At 62.4% G+C, this 16,272-nt stretch overlaps 4 protein-coding genes across 4 annotated transcripts; 1 reads left to right on the plus strand and 3 right to left on the minus strand.

The window, feature by feature from the left end:
* Positions 1–2: 2 nt before the first annotated feature.
* On the minus strand, positions 3–3,638 carry CHLRE_12g554800v5 (uncharacterized protein). The gene is made up of 8 exons (XM_001693986.2): positions 3,306–3,638; positions 3,132–3,165; positions 2,876–2,945; positions 2,713–2,781; positions 1,734–2,215; positions 1,344–1,506; positions 939–1,165; positions 3–781 (listed from the first exon to the last, which is right to left on the minus strand). Exons 1-8 carry the CDS (start codon positions 3,335–3,337, stop codon positions 731–733), a joined length of 1,128 nt encoding a protein of 375 aa, XP_001694038.1. The 5' UTR covers positions 3,338–3,638; the 3' UTR covers positions 3–730.
* Positions 3,639–5,378: 1,740 nt separating this feature from the next.
* Positions 5,379–7,170, plus strand: CHLRE_12g554750v5 (uncharacterized protein). Its single transcript, XM_001694105.2, has 5 exons — positions 5,379–5,633; positions 5,728–5,835; positions 6,166–6,237; positions 6,451–6,493; positions 6,775–7,170. The coding sequence occupies exons 1-5, from the start codon at positions 5,631–5,633 to the stop codon at positions 6,828–6,830; spliced, it is 282 nt and encodes a 93-aa protein (XP_001694157.2). The 5' UTR covers positions 5,379–5,630; the 3' UTR covers positions 6,831–7,170.
* A 2-nt stretch (positions 7,171–7,172) lies between these two features.
* Positions 7,173–9,508, minus strand: CHLRE_12g554700v5 (uncharacterized protein). Its single transcript, XM_001693985.2, has 5 exons — positions 9,177–9,508; positions 8,867–9,107; positions 8,289–8,435; positions 7,880–7,956; positions 7,173–7,589 (listed from the first exon to the last, which is right to left on the minus strand). The coding sequence occupies exons 1-5, from the start codon at positions 9,282–9,284 to the stop codon at positions 7,503–7,505; spliced, it is 660 nt and encodes a 219-aa protein (XP_001694037.1). The 5' UTR covers positions 9,285–9,508; the 3' UTR covers positions 7,173–7,502.
* A 124-nt stretch (positions 9,509–9,632) lies between these two features.
* On the minus strand, positions 9,633–16,228 carry CHLRE_12g554650v5 (uncharacterized protein). Its single transcript, XM_043069069.1, has 17 exons — positions 16,011–16,228; positions 15,816–15,881; positions 15,597–15,655; positions 15,410–15,454; positions 15,125–15,230; positions 14,733–14,901; positions 14,258–14,444; positions 14,042–14,117; positions 13,686–13,774; positions 13,091–13,543; positions 12,515–12,966; positions 11,966–12,416; positions 11,606–11,873; positions 11,220–11,474; positions 10,937–11,075; positions 10,513–10,751; positions 9,633–10,352 (listed from the first exon to the last, which is right to left on the minus strand). Exons 1-17 carry the CDS (start codon positions 16,061–16,063, stop codon positions 10,037–10,039), a joined length of 3,423 nt encoding a protein of 1,140 aa, XP_042918927.1. The 5' UTR covers positions 16,064–16,228; the 3' UTR covers positions 9,633–10,036.
* Positions 16,229–16,272: the final 44 nt, after the last annotated feature.

Raw genomic sequence — 16,272 nt, forward strand, 5'->3', positions numbered from 1 at the left:
TGCAGATTTTAAGTTTACATGTTGCGCACGTCAAATTCTTACTTGACGACGCTTCGGGATATGCAAGCTCTCCTCTTCTCTCACACACGGTCCGACAGAACACAAACCGAACACCATCTCCACTCGACGACGGAGGCACGAGGGGCGCAACAGCGCATCGCAACGCGTTCCTCCCCGATACAGATAACCGCCGGCGGCAAAACCACCCCTCGCCAGACGGGGGCCTTTTCGGCCATGTTTGGTACAACACCCAGTCCCGCGACAGCCGGGCTAGTTGAAACCACCTCCTGCTCCCCGCGCATCCACCTTGCTAGCCGCCGGACAGTGAATGCCAGGCCGGCCCTCAACAATCCACAACCGGCACCGCCCACCGCCAGCAGCAGGCCAACCGGCGCGCGAATGCAAAAACGCGCCAGGCCGCCAAAACGCTAGGCGGCGGCCGGCACCGGCCCCCGGCCTCGCCCACGAAAAAAATCAAGGCAAAGGCTTAACAACAGTAGCAACCTGCCGCTCGAAGGTCGTCCACCACAGCTACAGCTAACACACAGGCGACTGAGGTGCCAAAGCAACTGCTCCCCCGCCGCCGCGAGCCGTCGGCGCCAGCGGCAGTGCTCGCGCACCGCCGCCGGTTCGACAGGCGCGTGGCGTTCCAAGGGGCGGGGTCTGCTCGCTGCCGCCAGCATTCCCGCTGCGCCCGCCGCCGCTATATACGCCGGTTTAAGGGACCCATTTACACGGGCACAACGTCCTTCTTGACGATGCGCTCGTACACCTCGCGCACCTGTGTTGCAGGCATTAGGCATGGAGAAAGCGGTCAGCAAATTGCACGCTTAGGCCTGGCAGACGCGTAGGCAATCAACGCCTTGCGCTGTCTGTCTTACATCGCAAGCCCAACCATCCATTTCCTTCTTCCCAGAAGGTGCACTCAAGATGCTCACCTTCAGGCCCACAATGGTCTGGAACAGGCCAGTGCCGTTGTTGGAGCCGGGGAAGCCGCTGTTCTTGAGCATCTGCTGGGTGATCTCGCCGTAGAACTTGGCGCTGGTGTTGGACAGGTGGCTCTCCACGTAGATGAGCTCCTCCAGCTTGTCGAACTGGCCGTCCATCTCCAGGACAGACACCTCCTGGCCGTACCAGGTGTCGGGGCCGTAGAACATCTTGATGCCTGCGTTCGATAGAAGAGGGACTTAGAGTTAGTAGGAGACGAAGATAAATGCAGCTGTGTGCAAATGCAGACCGCAGTGAAACCAGTTGTGGAAGCACGGCAGTACATCCTCCTTCACCTGAGCACCTCACGGACCGCACAGCCAAACCGACAACACGCACAGCCCAGCAACACTCACCGGGGAACGAGCAGGTCAGCTTGCGGCCGCAGGGGATCCAGCTGATGGTCGAGCCCTCGTCGAACAGGTAGACGGGGTCGAACATCTTGGAGCCCTCCTTCATGATCAGGCGCACGCGCAGGTACTGGCCCTTGTCGTCAGGCACCAGCTGGGTGGGCAGCACCTGGATAAGAGGAGTGTGTGTGGTGGCGGGGGGAGAGCGCGAGGAGGAGGTCAGCAGCGGGTTAGGATGTTGTGGAACACGGTCACTCACACCCAAACCGCACCGACATATTCCTGAACAGGCATCCTCAGACCCCGCCCCAGCTGCAGCCCTGGCTCTCCTGCTCTGCCACCCTCCCCTCAAAGGCCGCACCCCGCTTCCGCCCGAACACGTCCTATCACTCTCACCTGGATGATCATGTCAGCGTCCTTCTTCTGGGGGTCAATGTAGGCATCGAAGTCGGGCTTGCGCGCCGCGATCGAGCTCTTGATCGACTCCAGCGAGTGGCCGCGCTCGGCCATGTCGCGCTGAATCTTCCAGGCGAACTTGATGTCGTCGGAGATGTCCAGGTAGATCTTGAAGTCCAGCAGCTCAGCCACGCGCTTGTCATAGAAGGGGTGCAGGCCCTCAATGACCAGGATCGGGGGCGACTCGATCTTCTCGGGCGCGTCGATCAGGCCGGACACGTGGTTGTAGATGGGCTTGTCCACCGACTTGCCCTCCTTCAGGGCCTTGACCTGGTTGTACATCAGGTCGAAGTTCTGGGCCTCGGGGGCCAGGGCGGTAACGCCCTTGACCTTGCGGCCGTTGCGGTCCAGGCAGTGGTAGTCGTCCAGGCAGATCACGGTGGTCATGTCCGAGATCAGGGTGTTGGAGTCGGGGTTGCCGCCTGGTGGGGAGGAGGGAGGATGCGGGTGAGGGAGGGCAGAGCGGGGAGCGGGTGAGGAGGGGCGAGACGAGGTGCAACGGCGGTGGTGCTTTCACAGGGAGCATGCAGGGGCGTAGGCGTGGTTGGGCTGGGGCTGGAGTGCTGGTGTCCACGGCCAGGACTTAGTGCTCGGGCACGCCCGTGTGTGTGTGTGCAGTCGGTCACCCCCCGGGCCCCTGCCCTGACGACACGCGGGGATTTCACCCCGCCCCGCCACCACCACCGTGGCAAGGTGAAAAAATACTGACGCCAACTCCGCTGTAGCATAGCGATGAGTAGGCTGCGCAGCCCAGCCTCCGATTGTCCCCGCTGCGACTGTCCTCACTGTGTGTGCAACACCTCCGCTCAAATTTTGTTGGATGTCTAATTTGTCAACTTAGATTGCTGTCATGAATAACTCTGGAAGCTTGCTGATTTGCGCTGCGAGCGTTAGCACGCCGGCCGCATCTCTTGCTCACCAGCCGGGGGCTTGGGGACACCGCCGAAGATGGAGGTCATGCGGCGCATGAAGGTGGACTTGCCGCAGCCTGCAAGGCAACAAAGTGATCGGCGTCAGAGCGACCTCCGACAGCGACGAGAGGAGTTGCGAGGCGATGGCTGCTTGCACGCGCTGCAACTCACCGGAGTCAGCGGCCAGACCGATCACCACTGTCTTGTCCTTATCAGCGCGCACAACCAGGCTGCGACGAGCCTGAAAGAACACAGGGCAAACCAGCGCTCGAGGTCAGCCATCTTCGGTACTTCGCTGTCGGTCGCTAAGCGACACCCCGCTGCCAGTTGACAAGCTGAACAAATAGCCTCCATTTGCTCCAGCGATAGCGACCACGCCAGTAGACTAATGCGGTTCAACACGTTCGACCGCTTGCACCGTGCTCACCCGGTTGGCAGTCACGCGGCTCTGGGCCGTAGCCCTGCGCGCAGAAACACACGAAGCTCATGTCAACAATGACGTTTAGTGGGGCAGAGAGCAACTGGGTAGCGCAATAGGACTGAGGAGTCGTCGGCCAACAAATGTGATCCTAAAGCTAGTGCGCTCGCTGTCCGCACTGACCGGGGGGCGGGGGCGCGCATAGTGAAAGCCATGGTTGCTAACAGCTCGACGCGGACTCGCAAACGAGGCGGAAGTGGGCAGAGGAGCGGGGTATTGAAGGCACCGCGACCGCGTTCACGATGCAGCTGCCGTACATCGATAGGATAAGTGGGCTCGGGAGGCAGCGGTGCGCTGCGGTCGAATGACAGCGAGTGTGCTACTTACCTTATATTGACGCACTGGACACAGAAGGGCTCGGAGTGCTTCACCTGCCAGAGCGCGCGACCCCCGTCCGTTGGATGTGCCCTTCATAACGACTGCCAGTTCAATGCTTAGCGCACCGACCCAAGACGCATGATGCATGTAACAGCAGCAATGATTATGTCGGAGCGACGCCTTGGAGGCGTCCCACGGTTCAGGCTGGTCGGCGCGGTTTGGCGGGTCGCTGGTGGGCTGCCCCAACCATGGGCCGCCCTTCCCTCGCAGAGGGAGGCAGGTGGATCTCGCCCTCACGCAGCATGGACTGCGTGCAGCGCCACAGCTTATCACTGTTGGCGGGGTCTTGATGCGGGCAACAGTTCTGGGCGCCTCCGGCCTTCACAAAACATTGCAAAACATGCTGGCGGAAGGGGACGAACAGAAGGGCTCGGTCCCACGGGACTACGCCGGGCCTTCGCCTCCATGCCTGCTCATTACACGTGTCAAACGACTGGAGTTCACCTGAATCAAGCGCTGTGGGCTTGCATGTCGTGCCATCCAGAAAGTGGCCCTGGCGTGGGCGGCCTCGGATGCACGGTTCGTGCGTGTTTGGGGCGTGCATCCCGTGCGTGCATCCCTAGCAGGAACCTTGCACGGGCCCTGACGGGTCGCAGTCAGCATGACATGATCAGTGCGAGTCGAGTTCCCTGCTCATGAGCTATATGCCACTGATGTGCGGCACTAGTGACAGTGCATCGGGGGGAGGGCAGCGCCTGGCGAGCGTACAGCCATACACCCAAAGCAAGTGCCCCTCATAGGGCCTGACGGCTGGGCCCTTCCTCCCCCCGGAGTTTACGTGATTCAGTATGCAGACTTTGGCCGCGGCCATGATGGCAACTTTGCAATGTGGCTGCTTAGGAGGCTTCGGGCCCAGCTGTGCATTGGGGGACGAGGGTGGCTGGTTTCCCCTGGCTGGGATCAAAGCGTGTGACGGCGTGTGACGGCGGGGCTGGCACAAAGCCATGGCCCCATCCCGATCGCCTCATCGCCCCCACCGGCCCGCCCATCGATTAGTTTAAGGAGCGACGCCCAGGCATTCCCAAAGCTGACGAATTGCAGTGGCCTCCAGCTCAAGTCCGGGGCTAAAGCCCAGGGCGTGTGGGCCGGTGTGGGCAGTCCCCTGCCTGAAAGCCACCGTGGGCCCAGTGGCCCACAGGCCCACACATGAACTTACTAACCCCGACCCTCGCCAGGGGGAGCGAGCATTCCGATCCCTAAGACAGGGCAATCAACTCGTGCTCCCCCAAGATGAGCGCAGCAGGGCGTGGGCAGGGCGTGGGGTGCCCCATCGGTATGCTTGGCTCAAATCCATCAGCCCTTGTGCGTAACGATTGCGACTATGCATGCCTAAGTGCGCACACAGTATCGATTTGGTTGATCTGCATACCAACAACGCATTCGCTGAACGTGAGCTGAGCCCGAATTCCCCTGCGTGCTTCCCCCCATCGCCTTGCTCGGTATGCTACTATTTCCGCGCATGCATCGGCAGATTCGGCCGTCAAGGTAACATGTGCATGCACACTTACAGGATGACTGCGCACGGCGAGATGTAGGGACCAGTTCAGAAGCCTTTTGCCCTGATCTAGAGCATGCCGGCCAGCGGCCGTGTCTGGGTCCATCGAGGTCCATCATAGTCTAGCCGCCAGCATATGGATGCGTGCGACATATCATGGCTAGGTGTCCATCAATCGCATACCAGACTGGGCTTAAGGCGCGTCGGTTGCACGATATGACCATTTGGGGACTCGCGCGGAGGGGGGGGGCCGAAAATGTCGGGGAACACAAGCACCGGCACGCGCACGCCAGGAGTCAGACTTGACCGAATGAGACCAATTTCGTAAGAAGACCTCGTCCTTTGTTCACCAAATCAATGCATTTGCCTCCGCAACATACGGAATCACGGTTGGCAATCAAACGCGAAGCTCGTGCCACCAAACAGTAATCTTCTCAGTCTCGCTCCTTGCGACAAACCTGTTGTTGACCAAAGGGCGACAACGGACCTGTTAAAGGGTGATACACACAGAAAGAGCCTGAGGAGGCAGCTCGGAGCTGCTGTGCTGCGGAGCGAAAGAGCGGGGCCCAAGAATCATGGTGTGCATGCAAATGTGCCATGTTATGAAGATTGCCGGTAAAGTAATGCCTTTTGTAAATGACGCGGCCCGCGGGCTTCCTCAATATTCCGCAGTCGATGTACGTGCGCGTCAAGCGGCAAAAGACCACATATTTCCTTCATGTGGAGCCCACGGACACTGTTCTTGAGGTGAAGCAAAAGCTGCAGGAGCTTGTAGATCAGGTGCGAAGGTTCAGCTGGCGGTGGGGTGTGAGCGCGCCTGCGCTGCTCCGGGTCATACGGTTCAGCCCTTGTCCCGCGTGTCTCTGTGTCGGCAAGCCCCTGACAGATCTGCGCCATGTCTGGGGTAAACGGTGGTGAATGCCTGCCAGCGCGGCGCGCTAGGCCCTGACCCCAGCGTGTTGCCAACCGCTGGACGCCATTCGTTGGCGATGGCCTTGGTTCTCTGGGCCACCGGGATCCCTCGCTATCCACACAGCAGCCGTACGCTCGATACACATGCTGACCGCGTCCACCACCCCATCCTGCTTGTGGCACCCGACATGTGCGCAGCCTCCCGAGAGCCAGCAGCTGTTCAAGGGGCAGGCGGTATTAGAAGACGCACGGAAGCTCATCGACCTCAAGGTAAGCTGCAGGGAGACATTATCATAAACTCATGTTGGCGCATGTTCGCGTGGCGCGCGCTTGTTTCTTGGTGTGCGACGGATACCTGAGGTCACGAGGTGACACTGTGTCAACTGCCAGCAGTGCCTCGCGGCCCGCCTCGTGTACCACCCACGTGGTTTTCACACGAACGCGCCTAAACACACATTTTTGTCATTCCTGGCTGTGATGCAGGTGGAGAACGATGACGTGCTGGCCCTGTGCTACCTCCAACCAGGTGGGTAACGCACACCCGACAGGGGGCTGTGTCTTGGAGTCGGGATGGCCGGGAGCATGTGTCGCACATGCCGCCGTCCCCATATCTAGGCTTGGTAGGACCCAAAGCTCCGGGTGTCGCAGTTCAGAAACAGTCATTATGCATTGGGGTCAAGGTGTGGCTGCTTGCGCCATGCATTTGTGGCGCCCCAGACGACTCCGCACACGCTGCAAAGGGCTGTCGAACCTCGCGTGTAGTTGTGCCTGACGGTGTCGAACGCTCCGAACTGCACTGCCGCACAGATGGCAGTTTCGAGCCCATCAACATCGCCACCTTTGAGACGGACAAGCCGGAGTAAAGGAGTTGTCATTTGCTAGCGTTGGTGGTCGTGGATCGGCACCAAACGGCATGGGTGGAAGTGTGGTCACGGCGATCATTTCTCAGGTCCTCCACGTTTCAGGGGTGGGATTGTGGACGTGCGGTATGCGAGACGCGTGTTGTTGGGAGGTGATGAAGTTTACTGAGCTGCGCATGGAAGCTATTTGATGAATGACGAGAGCGCCAGTACGAAAGTGAACGTGTTCAGAAGGGAAACTGTTGGAAAGTCACGAGGAGTCTGTCAAGGCGTCCAAACTTACGACATGGCCTTTCGGCCCTTCGGCACTGGCCCCTCTTGTCAACAGCTTAAATCCCGTCGCTCCAAGCCAAGGCTCATGCCCCTGGACACGCAGCCTCTTCGCCTCACTCGCCGTCATGTCAGCTTCCACGTTTCAGCAGCCGTACGCCGTCTTGACCCCCGCATCCGCACCTCTGCGACCATCCTAGCGGAGCGTCTTCGATAATTGAACGCCACCGCCCCACACCACCAGCCTGCCACCTTGAAACATGCTCCACCTGCAACCGCCACCACCTGTTTGTGGCCCAACGATCACGCAGCCCATTCCGCCAGCCCTCAACACCCGTGCACCCTCGACAACAGCAATGCAACTGCTGACGTGTTGTTGGGAACAGCTGCTGTAGAGCGAGCTGCTCAGGTGTAGAACTTCGCGCGCACCCAGAAGAGGAGCAGCACAATGCCAACCACGACTCCGAGCGGCACCCATTTGCGGAGAAGGGCCTGCATGCATGCGGGGCGGGGCAGGCGTGTCGTGTCACTAGGCATGGCTGGCCCAACGAGATCAAAGGCGCGTCTGTTACTCATGCACAATGGTTCAAGCCTTCGAGGTCCCGTCAACGTCCACAGGCGCGTTGTGAGACACATGTTGCCGCGAGCAATCGCGGCATTCCCCCGTGCATTAGGCCGGATTGCACCCAGCATGTCAGCCAGCCATCGTTCGTACCACCCGGACCGCCCGGACACCCTTGGACCGCCCAGCAGCCCCGCAAGCCGCGAGCTGCGCTCCTCACCTGTCGGTGCAGGTCTTTTGCGCGCGTGGCGTACTGCTTGGACTCGGCCGCTAACGTGCTGGACATCTTGGCCATGTCTGTGCAAGGGTTCCAAGCATCACTAGTTAGAAGGCGGCGGTGTTGGTATGCGCTGTGGGAGGGCCGGGGACTGGCTACGGAGGGTGCGATGCCCTGGCGCGTTGCTGCACGCCAGGGTGCCCCTGGACCGCTCGCGCAGCCTCCCTTCCCCCACAAGCCCAGCCCAACAGGCTCCACACGCGGCCAGCCTCGCTGCCAGCCCGCCGCATACTCCAGAACACATCCACCCGATGGCCCACCCGCCCCACCCAGCCGACCCCGTTCCAAGGTCACCACACAGCCGACTCCGACCCCCACCGGACCCCACCACGCTCTGTAATGCCGTACTCACTGTCCAGCTTCTCTCCTTGCCCCAGCACCTCCTGGATGTTGCGCGTCATGATGGAGTGCACCTCCGCCAGGTCATCGTTCAGTTTGGACAGGTTGCGCTGCGTGCGCGTGTCCATGTACAGCTTTTTCGTCTTCTGGATGAAGGTGTCTATTGGGGGTTGCGGGGTGAGGTGGGTGAAAGGCAGCACGGTTAGGACTGGGTAGGACCGGGAGAGCGACTGGTGGGAAGGGGCAGGCATGTGTGGGATGCGTGCGGATGCTTGGGCTGGCGGTGGCGGTGGCGGCTGCACTGTGAGGAGGTGAACTGGCCAACCTCCAACCACTGCCTGGAGAGCAATGTGCAGCGCCGCCACCCGTGTGTGACCCGAGAGGTCACTGGCAGGCGGAATCCCAAGAATAGCCGGAGCCGCAACGGCAGGGTCTCGCCACCCGCCCACGCTGACTGCTAACAGTAGCGGGTCTGGACAAAGCTCAGATTTGCACTTGTACCCCATCGCTTGCTTTCTCCAGGCTACACAGCTGGCTGGTGCTAGCATCAGCTCCCGTGCACGTGTCTGCCTCAGCAGCCCCCCTACTCACCGAACTTGATGAAGGCGTAGGGCCGGCTGACCGTGTGCACCTGTGGCCCGTATAGCCGGCTAAACTCATTCGTGAGCTCTTCGAGGTACTGGAACGCGAGTTTCTTGGGGTACCCCTTCTCCGTGAGCGTGAGGTAGCACACACCCGCGTCAAGCAGGTAGTGAAATGTGTATGCGCCTGACTCCACGGACAGGCGTGCCGCTTGGTGGCTCGGCTGTTGCGAGAACTTCTTCAGCAGGCTCTGCGAGCAATATCAATTGCATTTAAGCCAGGCCCTCCTTGTCGCGGAGAGGCGTCAGACTCAAGTTACCTTGGCTTGCGATTTGTACTTGTCGATCTCCACGTCCTTCTCGCTATCCAAGCCCTCCGCGAGAGGCAGTCCATCTTGTACACGAGCTATGAGCGTTAGGCGAACCATCCTGCTGACGAAGCCCTAACGAAACGACGTGTCCCTTCTAAAAGCTTCCTCTAGAAGTGGTTGCCTCCTACGCAACGCCTATTGGTTTGAAGATTGTCAATGCCAAATACTAATAACACTCCTGGCTTTCGGGGTCTGCAGTTTGCTGTTTGCAACAGTTGTGCAAGTTTTGGCGGTTCTTGAGTTGCAAGTGGTGACTGCGGCTTTCAAATGTTGCAGTAAATAGGCGGTGGACGCGTAGCTGCAGCTTTTGCAGGTCGGCTTCGATTGGCGGCATGCGGGTGTGGGCAGGGGAACCCCTGGGTGTGGGCGCCCTGGCAGCTACCCGCCAGTCCTGCCCCGCCCTCCCGAAGCCCTGGCCCAGGCAACATGGCACGCATTCCCGTCTCCATGCTAGGTTATTTCCACTGTGACTCCGCCGGGCACTAAGTACTGGACCAGATAATGCATGTATGCCCGTCTCAGATACCTTCCCGGGAAATCGCTAGTTATCATACGGTATCTGCAGCTGGCTGATGGCAAGGTGTACGGTGTTCATTCATGCATGTTTGCGTCCCGGGTGGCCGAACGCGCCACTCCGCTCATCGGGCGCGGTTCCATCCATACCGTATGTACAGTCAGCACTGCCCAACCCAGCGGCGAGTTTTGCCGTCGCGGGCGTGCCTCAATTATCTCCGTCTCACATATACACTTCCATGCGGGCCTGCATAGAACCCACGCCCACCGCCACCACCGCCACCACCACCACTTTGCTACGCGACCTGGCCCATAACGATGGTGATGTCGCCGTATGGCTCAGCCTGCGAGGCATGCACGAGACCAGTGGTGTGCGTAACCAGCGTCTGGTAGAACAGCTTGACGGCCTCGGGCCGCGTCAGCTCACACGCCAGGCTGAAGAAGGACAGACCCGTGGTTGTGGCGGCAGTGCGGCCGCCGGCCGCGCCAGCGGAGGCGGAGGGTGCGGCCCCGTCCGTGGTCGCGCCCTCTGCGCCGCTGGGCGCCTGCTGCTGCTGCTGCTGCTGCTCTCCCTGCTGTTGCCGAAGCGCGCTCAGGCGCTGCCGATAAATGCTGCGAGCACAACATCAGCAAAGGGAAGCTTGTCAATACAGTGCGACCCAATAGCCGTTCAGCAGCATCAAGGAGTACACCCGCGCAGTGCCACCGCAGCCCGTCGGGGCCGCGCCCGCCTTGCCCATCCCCTTACTGCCACTGGTAAAACATACCCCACCTGAGCACGATGCTGGTGTTGCGGCTCATGTAAGCCATGGCGCCGCCGCCCAAGCCGCCACCGCCAGGCAGCGCCTGCGTCTGGCCGAACGTCTCCCGCAGGTGGAACTCGCCGCCGCTGCCCGGCAGCTGCGTGCTGTCAGGGCCGGAGCCGGCGCGCAGGCGCGAGCTGCGCAGGGCGTTGCCGCCGCTGCCGTTGGCACCACTTGTGGCCCGCTCGGAAGGCGGCAGCGTGAGGTCCTGCAGACATCACAAAAGAGGGCTTGATGCTTCGTGCGAACGTGCTAGCCATACTCCAGTAACCACATGCTCGTCTAGCAATGGAAACGTAAACAAGTTTCTACGCCGTCCCCGAACTGCGGCATGACCTCCATAACGACGCGCATAACGAAGCCAGCACAATCCGAAACACGGCCGCCGCGCACCTCCTCGTCCTCCATCATCATGGTGTCCTCCGCCATACCCATGCCGCCCTCCTCGATGGCGGGCAGCAGGTCCTCCAGCGCGCCCGTGCCAAACCGCAGCAGCCCCAGCGGGCCGCCGCCGCTGGTGCGCCCGCCGCGCCTGTCATCAGGCAAATGCGGTGTTGCTCGTTACGCGTCATGTCCCCGTTGTGCACAGCACAACACCTGCCGCCGCGGGCGCCGCCGCCACTGTGCAAACATCAATGCCGTGCGTCAACCAGTACAACACAACGCTGGAGCCCACCTGGAGCCGCCGTGTGCACTGCCGTCCGTCTCGGACTCGCGGCCCAGCAGGCCGCTGCTGTTGGTGGTGCCAGTGGTGCCAGTGGCGCGACTGGAGCCGCCGCGGCCGCCAGTGGCTGCTAGCAGCAGGTCTCGCAGCGTGCCGCGGCCGCCGCCACTGCTGCCGCCGGCGCCGGCGCCGCCGGGCGTCAGGCCCAGCGCGGCACGCTGCTGCGCCTGCAGGCGCTGGCCGTCAGGCGTGTCCTCCGCACGCAGCCTGCAGAAGTGAATAAAGGGGGCGGGCCAGTAATTCTAAGCAGTCTGTTCATGGGACAACGCAGCCTACTCCCGGGCGGGCGACATCATGTTAGCAAGTCCCTGGTCTCTCGATGCATGAAGCACGCCTACCTCTCCATTTCCACATCCTCGTCCTGAAAATTCATCTCATATTCCTCCGGCAGCGGCATGTCCATCTGCCCTTCCTCGCCCTCCGCCATCATGCCGTCGTTACCCAGCCGCGTCTCGCGCGCGTGCAGGTCCGACGCCTCAGACACAAGCAGCGACGCCTCAGCAGCGTCCGCCGCCGCCTGCTGGGCACCGGTACCGCCTGCGGCGGCCAGGTGCGGCGCGGCGGCCGTCTTGGCCTTGCGCTGGCGCTTGGCACCGCGGCCGTCACCTGCGCAATAAATAGGTACAGTGCCGTTATGGTGACGATCTGCACAGAATAGCCGCGGCCCACAGTCGCAACCCAAACGTTCGTTGTCTTACCCTCGTTGTCCTCGGCCGCAGCGGCTGCAGTAGCCGCCGCCGCAGCGGCGGCGGCTGCCTCAGCCGGAGACCGGCCGTCGGCCGCCATCTCCAGCAGCTGCAGCAGTGGCGGCGCCCAACCCAGGGACCGGAAGCCCAGGCCCAGCGCCACCGCGGGCGCGCGCAGCACCGCCGCCGCCACGGCGTCGCTGTCGCCAGCTGCCAGCGCGGCGCCGATGGAGACGTCCATGCTCACACCGACACCCGGGCCGGCGTGCTGACGGGCGCCACCAGCGGCGGCTGCGGTTGCAGCGCCAGTGGCAAACAGGCCGCGACGGCGCTGGAGGGCGGTGGGAGATGCACCGGCGCTGAGGCGGCGGTTGCGTGCGGCGCCAGGCCCGGCCGCGCCCCTAGGCGACACAAGCAGCGGGCGCGAGTCTAGCGTCCACTCGCGGTAGAGGCTGGTGCGGACCTGCCCATATCCGGAAAAGGGGCGTTTACAAGTTTACCAGGGTTTATTTCGTGATCTGGACTTCGTGTGGTGATGGTGCTTGCGTGCAGCATGCTCACCAGGGTCTCGGCGTCATCGTCCAGTGTGACCTTCGCACCGGCACGGCGGCGCGCAGGCCTGGCGGCGGTGCCGTCGCGGCGCTGCGCCTGCTGCGCCTTGGTACGGACGCCCTGGCCCTGCTGCTGCTGCTGCTGCTGCTGCTGCTGCTGCTGGTCCGCCGCCTGCTGCTGGTTCTGGCTGGGTGAGTCCGCCAGCAGTGCAGACAGTGAAGCCTCGCTGGCGCTGTCGTTGTCCTCGTCCGAGGTGCGCCGCCGCTTCTGGTTCTTGGCGGTGGCAGCGGCGGCGGCTGCGGCCGCGGCGCCTCCTGCAGCGGCGGCGGTGGCAAAGCCGAAGCCGCCCTCGCTGCCGGTGGGCTGCGGCTGCTGCTGGCCCAGGCTGTTGTTGTTGTCGTCGTGCAGGCCGTGCATGGCCAGGTCGTTGGGGTCGTTGAGCATGGGGAACATGTCGTCGTCTGCGAACGATGATGAGTGCCGACGTCAAGTTGATGAGAGTGATGCGTTGCAGTGGATGGGAGGTTATGGTGCCAGACCTTGCAGGGGCTTTGGCATTAACAGGCAAACGTACACCAGGCCCACCTTGCATCGGTGACGGCGGCACGGAGTGCTCCTGCGGCTCCTCCACCATGGGGAACGGGACCGACACAGACATGGAGCGACTCGGCTGCTGCTGCCGCCGTCTGGCGCCCGCCTCTCCGCCTTCCTCCGCCTCCTCGCCCTCGCCCATCTCCTCCGTGATCTCGCCGGCCGCACCAGCGGCGGCGCGGCGCGCAGGCCGGCGGGCGCCGCCGGCCGCCGCCGCTCCTGCTGCCCCGGGCAGGTCTCCCATGAGGTCTTGCAGCAGCAGGTCGCTGGGCGCCTCAAACAGGTCCATCATGCTGTCGTCATCGGCGCGGCCGCCGCGGGCGCGGCCGCCAGCAGAGGTGCCGGCGGCGCCGGCAGAGGCGCCAGCGGCGGTCTTGGTGTTGCTGGGGCCGGCTGAAGCGTTCTTGTTGCCGGTGTTGGTCTTCGACTTGTCACGCCCGAAGCCGGCTGTGGGCCAAGGACCATACACAATGCCCTGATACATCCCGTCATTACTCGTGCGAGGTGTGCGGACTTTGGCCATCTGCAATAACTTCAACTTGATACCGCACCCCAGTCGTCAAAGCCACTACAAGTGCCGACCACCCACCTAGCGCCAGAAACACGGCATCTCCGGCGCCGTCGGTGTCGGGGTCCATCATCAGCTCCAGGTCGGGAGCCTCAAACACGTCGTCCTCGCTGTATGCGGGATGCCGGTCCGACAGACGGGAGTTAAGCGAGCCACAAGAAGTGTTCGGGGGAGGGGGCGGCGCGATAGGTGCGGGCAGGATTGGTGGTGTGGTGGTGGGGTTACATTCATGACTATTTAAGAAGAGCAGGCGTAAGTGGGGCAGTGGAGGAGGGGCAGGGTAGTAGTTTCAGCCGCACGATAACACGGGCGGAGGTCCAGGCGGAGGTCCAGCAAGCTGAAGGCGCAGTGGAAAGCGGTTCAAATACGGTACTCACAAGTTGGTGTGGAAGGGCTGGTTTTGGGTTGGCAGCTTGTGCGAGCCCGTGCCGGCGGTGAGACGGTTGGACAGGCCTGCGAGGAGGAAGTTATGGCCGTCTATCAGCATATGGCAAAACCCGGCGAGCCCAAAACCAAAATCAGTGTGCTGAGGCTGCTCCACGATGCAGGCATGCCTCGCGCTTTCACCCTACGCCAAGCCAAGCAGCACACACCTTCCGTGCCGCTCTGCGGCGCCAGGGTCGGCGCCACCAGAAAGTCCTCGTCGTCAACGCCCGCAGCGCCGCCAGCAGCAGCAGCGCCGCCATTCTCCGTGGCGCCGTGGCCGCGGCGGCGGCGGCCCTGCTTGGCCTGCGCCTGCTCCGCTGCCTCCTCATCTGGGTCAGCCAGATCATCCAGGTCCTGTGGCAGCGCATTGCGTAATTACAGGGACAGGCTTCACTGGGACGTGGAGGCATACGTCTGCTTCGGTCACGTCCATGTGCGTGATCAAAGTCGAATCATGTAATCACGCCAGCACACGGTATGTGTGTGTGTGCGCTGTCCGTGGACCGCACCCTTCACACGCACTCTGCCAGCATCTCAAACACCACCTTGCACGCCTGCTGGCAATCCCCTCCCATCTACCGGACTGTGAGACTCATCACTACAAGACGCGCCGCCGCGCCGCGCCTCCACCGCCCCTCTCACCCTGAAGCCCTTCATCAGCTCCGCCGTGGGCAGCACCAGCATGTGCTGCTCCAGATCAGCCAGGTCGCCCATGCCGCCCCATTCGCCGAAGCCGCCCACGCCGCCCGCGCCGCCCATGCCGCCGCCCGCGCCGCCCAGCTGGTCGTCAGCCAGGGTGATGGCCTCGGCCCTGTGGGGGGAAAGCGCACGCACAACACGTCAAGTCCATTGGGCACGCGCATGCCGGCGTCGTACAGTTGGGGATTATACTGTGCAGCTGTCAGAGCTCGTGCAGGGAGGCACGCTAGGCAGGCTGGGGCAATGTGGGTCAGGCTGGGTGGTTGCGTGGTTCATGTGGCAGTGGCGCACATGCGCCATGCAGGGCCTACTGCATCCTAACACGCGCGCCTCACCTGGCCCGATCCTTGCCCTTCTGCAGCACGGTGTTGGCTGCGGCCATGGCCGCCTCCTCGGGCGCGGAGGCCGCCCGCACCCGACGCAGCATGCCCTGCAGGTCCTCTGCCAGGTTGGGAAGTAGAGGGCAGAGGCGAAAAAGGTGCGTGCTGTTGTTGTGAGCATTCAGTGCCCCGGGTCGGGTCCGGTAGGTCAGGATACGGGCAGGCGCGGAGTGGCGTCCGCGGCAACAGCGGCAACGCAGGAAGGAGTGCAGGAACGAAGCCGACCCAGTTTGGGTTTACCGAGCAGGTAGATTTGCTGCTTGTTGAACACGACCACCACACCACCTGTGAACGCGAAGATGAAGGAGGGGGTGTTGGGTCAAGACTTTCAGGTGGGTACGCGGGCTGAAAGGCAAGGCCAACAGGTCAGGAAGACAGGGGAGGGCTCAACCCAAAACCTGGCACGCGCCCACGGCACGCGCCTCACCAATCAGAATGCCTTGCAGGCGAAGCGAATGCGGCACGTCGGGCTGCATGATTTGCTTGCTGCAGGGCGAGAACAGGGTAGCAGAGGCACAGGTTAGGACAGCCAGCACGGTGGTAGTAGTTAGACAGCTTGACTGCCGGGCAGTCAACGCGCGGAGTCAGCGCAGTCAACAATGCTCAACGCGCTGTCCTGCGCCCTTGCCCACCCCCCCGCCCTCACCAAACGTCCGTGACGTTGATGCCCAGGATTTTGCACTTGCTCAACTTCTTGCCGTGCGCCATCGTCCTGCGAGCAGGGAACCGAGCGCGGAGGCGCAAGTACGGGGTGAAGTCGCGATACCGGCAGTTCAGCTCCGACCCGCAAGCAGCATTCGCTGGGGCCTCCCGGCGCAGCACCAGGGTAGCATAAACTCACCAGATGGCGCCGAGAGTGCTCTTACGCCCAAGCAAATCATGGGAGTAGAACATGGCTGCAGCCCAAGTGCCTCGCCCAGCGCGGGGTAACGCCGCGAGGCAAGCGCTTTAGGTGACCAACGCCTTCGCGCGCGGATTGCGCTGCGAGCGCAGCAGCCGAAAGTAAGAGCGCTGGCGCGCGGGTCAAGCCGCAAGGAGCAGCGCGTGTGGCCGAAGGACAGATGGGGAAAGAGTTTAACACTCTTCGGGACAGTTGCAGAGCC

The sequence above is a fragment of the Chlamydomonas reinhardtii genome, chromosome 12 (genome assembly GCF_000002595.2).
Source record: "Chlamydomonas reinhardtii strain CC-503 cw92 mt+ chromosome 12, whole genome shotgun sequence".
NCBI classification, from domain to species: Eukaryota; Viridiplantae; Chlorophyta; class Chlorophyceae; order Chlamydomonadales; family Chlamydomonadaceae; genus Chlamydomonas; species Chlamydomonas reinhardtii.

What these genes read in the sequence shown, in the direction of transcription:
- CHLRE_12g554650v5 (XM_043069069.1), bottom strand. Translation starts at nt 16,063, where the DNA reads ATGTTCTACTCCCATGATTTGCTTGGGCGTAAGAGCACTCTCGGCGCC. An exon ending in AAGGGCAAGGATCGGGCCAG is followed by an intron (nt 14,902 to 15,124) that starts GTGAGGCGCGCG and finishes TTCCCCCCACAG; the next exon opens with GGCCGAGGCCATCACCCTGG. An exon ending in GAGGATGTGGAAATGGAGAG is followed by an intron (nt 11,475 to 11,605) that starts GTAGGCGTGCTT and finishes TCACTTCTGCAG; the next exon opens with GCTGCGTGCGGAGGACACGC.
- CHLRE_12g554800v5 (XM_001693986.2), bottom strand. Translation starts at nt 3,337, where the DNA reads ATGGCTTTCACTATGCGCGCCCCCGCCCCCCG. An exon ending in GCTGACCTGCTCGTTCCCCG is followed by an intron (nt 1,166 to 1,343) that starts GTGAGTGTTGCT and finishes TATCGAACGCAG; the next exon opens with GCATCAAGATGTTCTACGGC. An exon ending in AGACCATTGTGGGCCTGAAG is followed by an intron (nt 782 to 938) that starts GTGAGCATCTTG and finishes CCTGCAACACAG; the next exon opens with GTGCGCGAGGTGTACGAGCG.
- CHLRE_12g554750v5 (XM_001694105.2), top strand. An exon ending in TGCAGGAGCTTGTAGATCAG is followed by an intron (nt 5,836 to 6,165) that starts GTGCGAAGGTTC and finishes ACATGTGCGCAG; the next exon opens with CCTCCCGAGAGCCAGCAGCT. An exon ending in CCTGTGCTACCTCCAACCAG is followed by an intron (nt 6,494 to 6,774) that starts GTGGGTAACGCA and finishes ACTGCCGCACAG; the next exon opens with ATGGCAGTTTCGAGCCCATC.
- CHLRE_12g554700v5 (XM_001693985.2), bottom strand. Translation starts at nt 9,284, where the DNA reads ATGGTTCGCCTAACGCTCATAGCTCGTGTACAAGATGGACTGCCTCTC. An exon ending in AGTACAAATCGCAAGCCAAG is followed by an intron (nt 9,108 to 9,176) that starts GTAACTTGAGTC and finishes TATTGCTCGCAG; the next exon opens with AGCCTGCTGAAGAAGTTCTC. An exon ending in CAAAAGACCTGCACCGACAG is followed by an intron (nt 7,590 to 7,879) that starts GTGAGGAGCGCA and finishes GCATGCATGCAG; the next exon opens with GCCCTTCTCCGCAAATGGGT.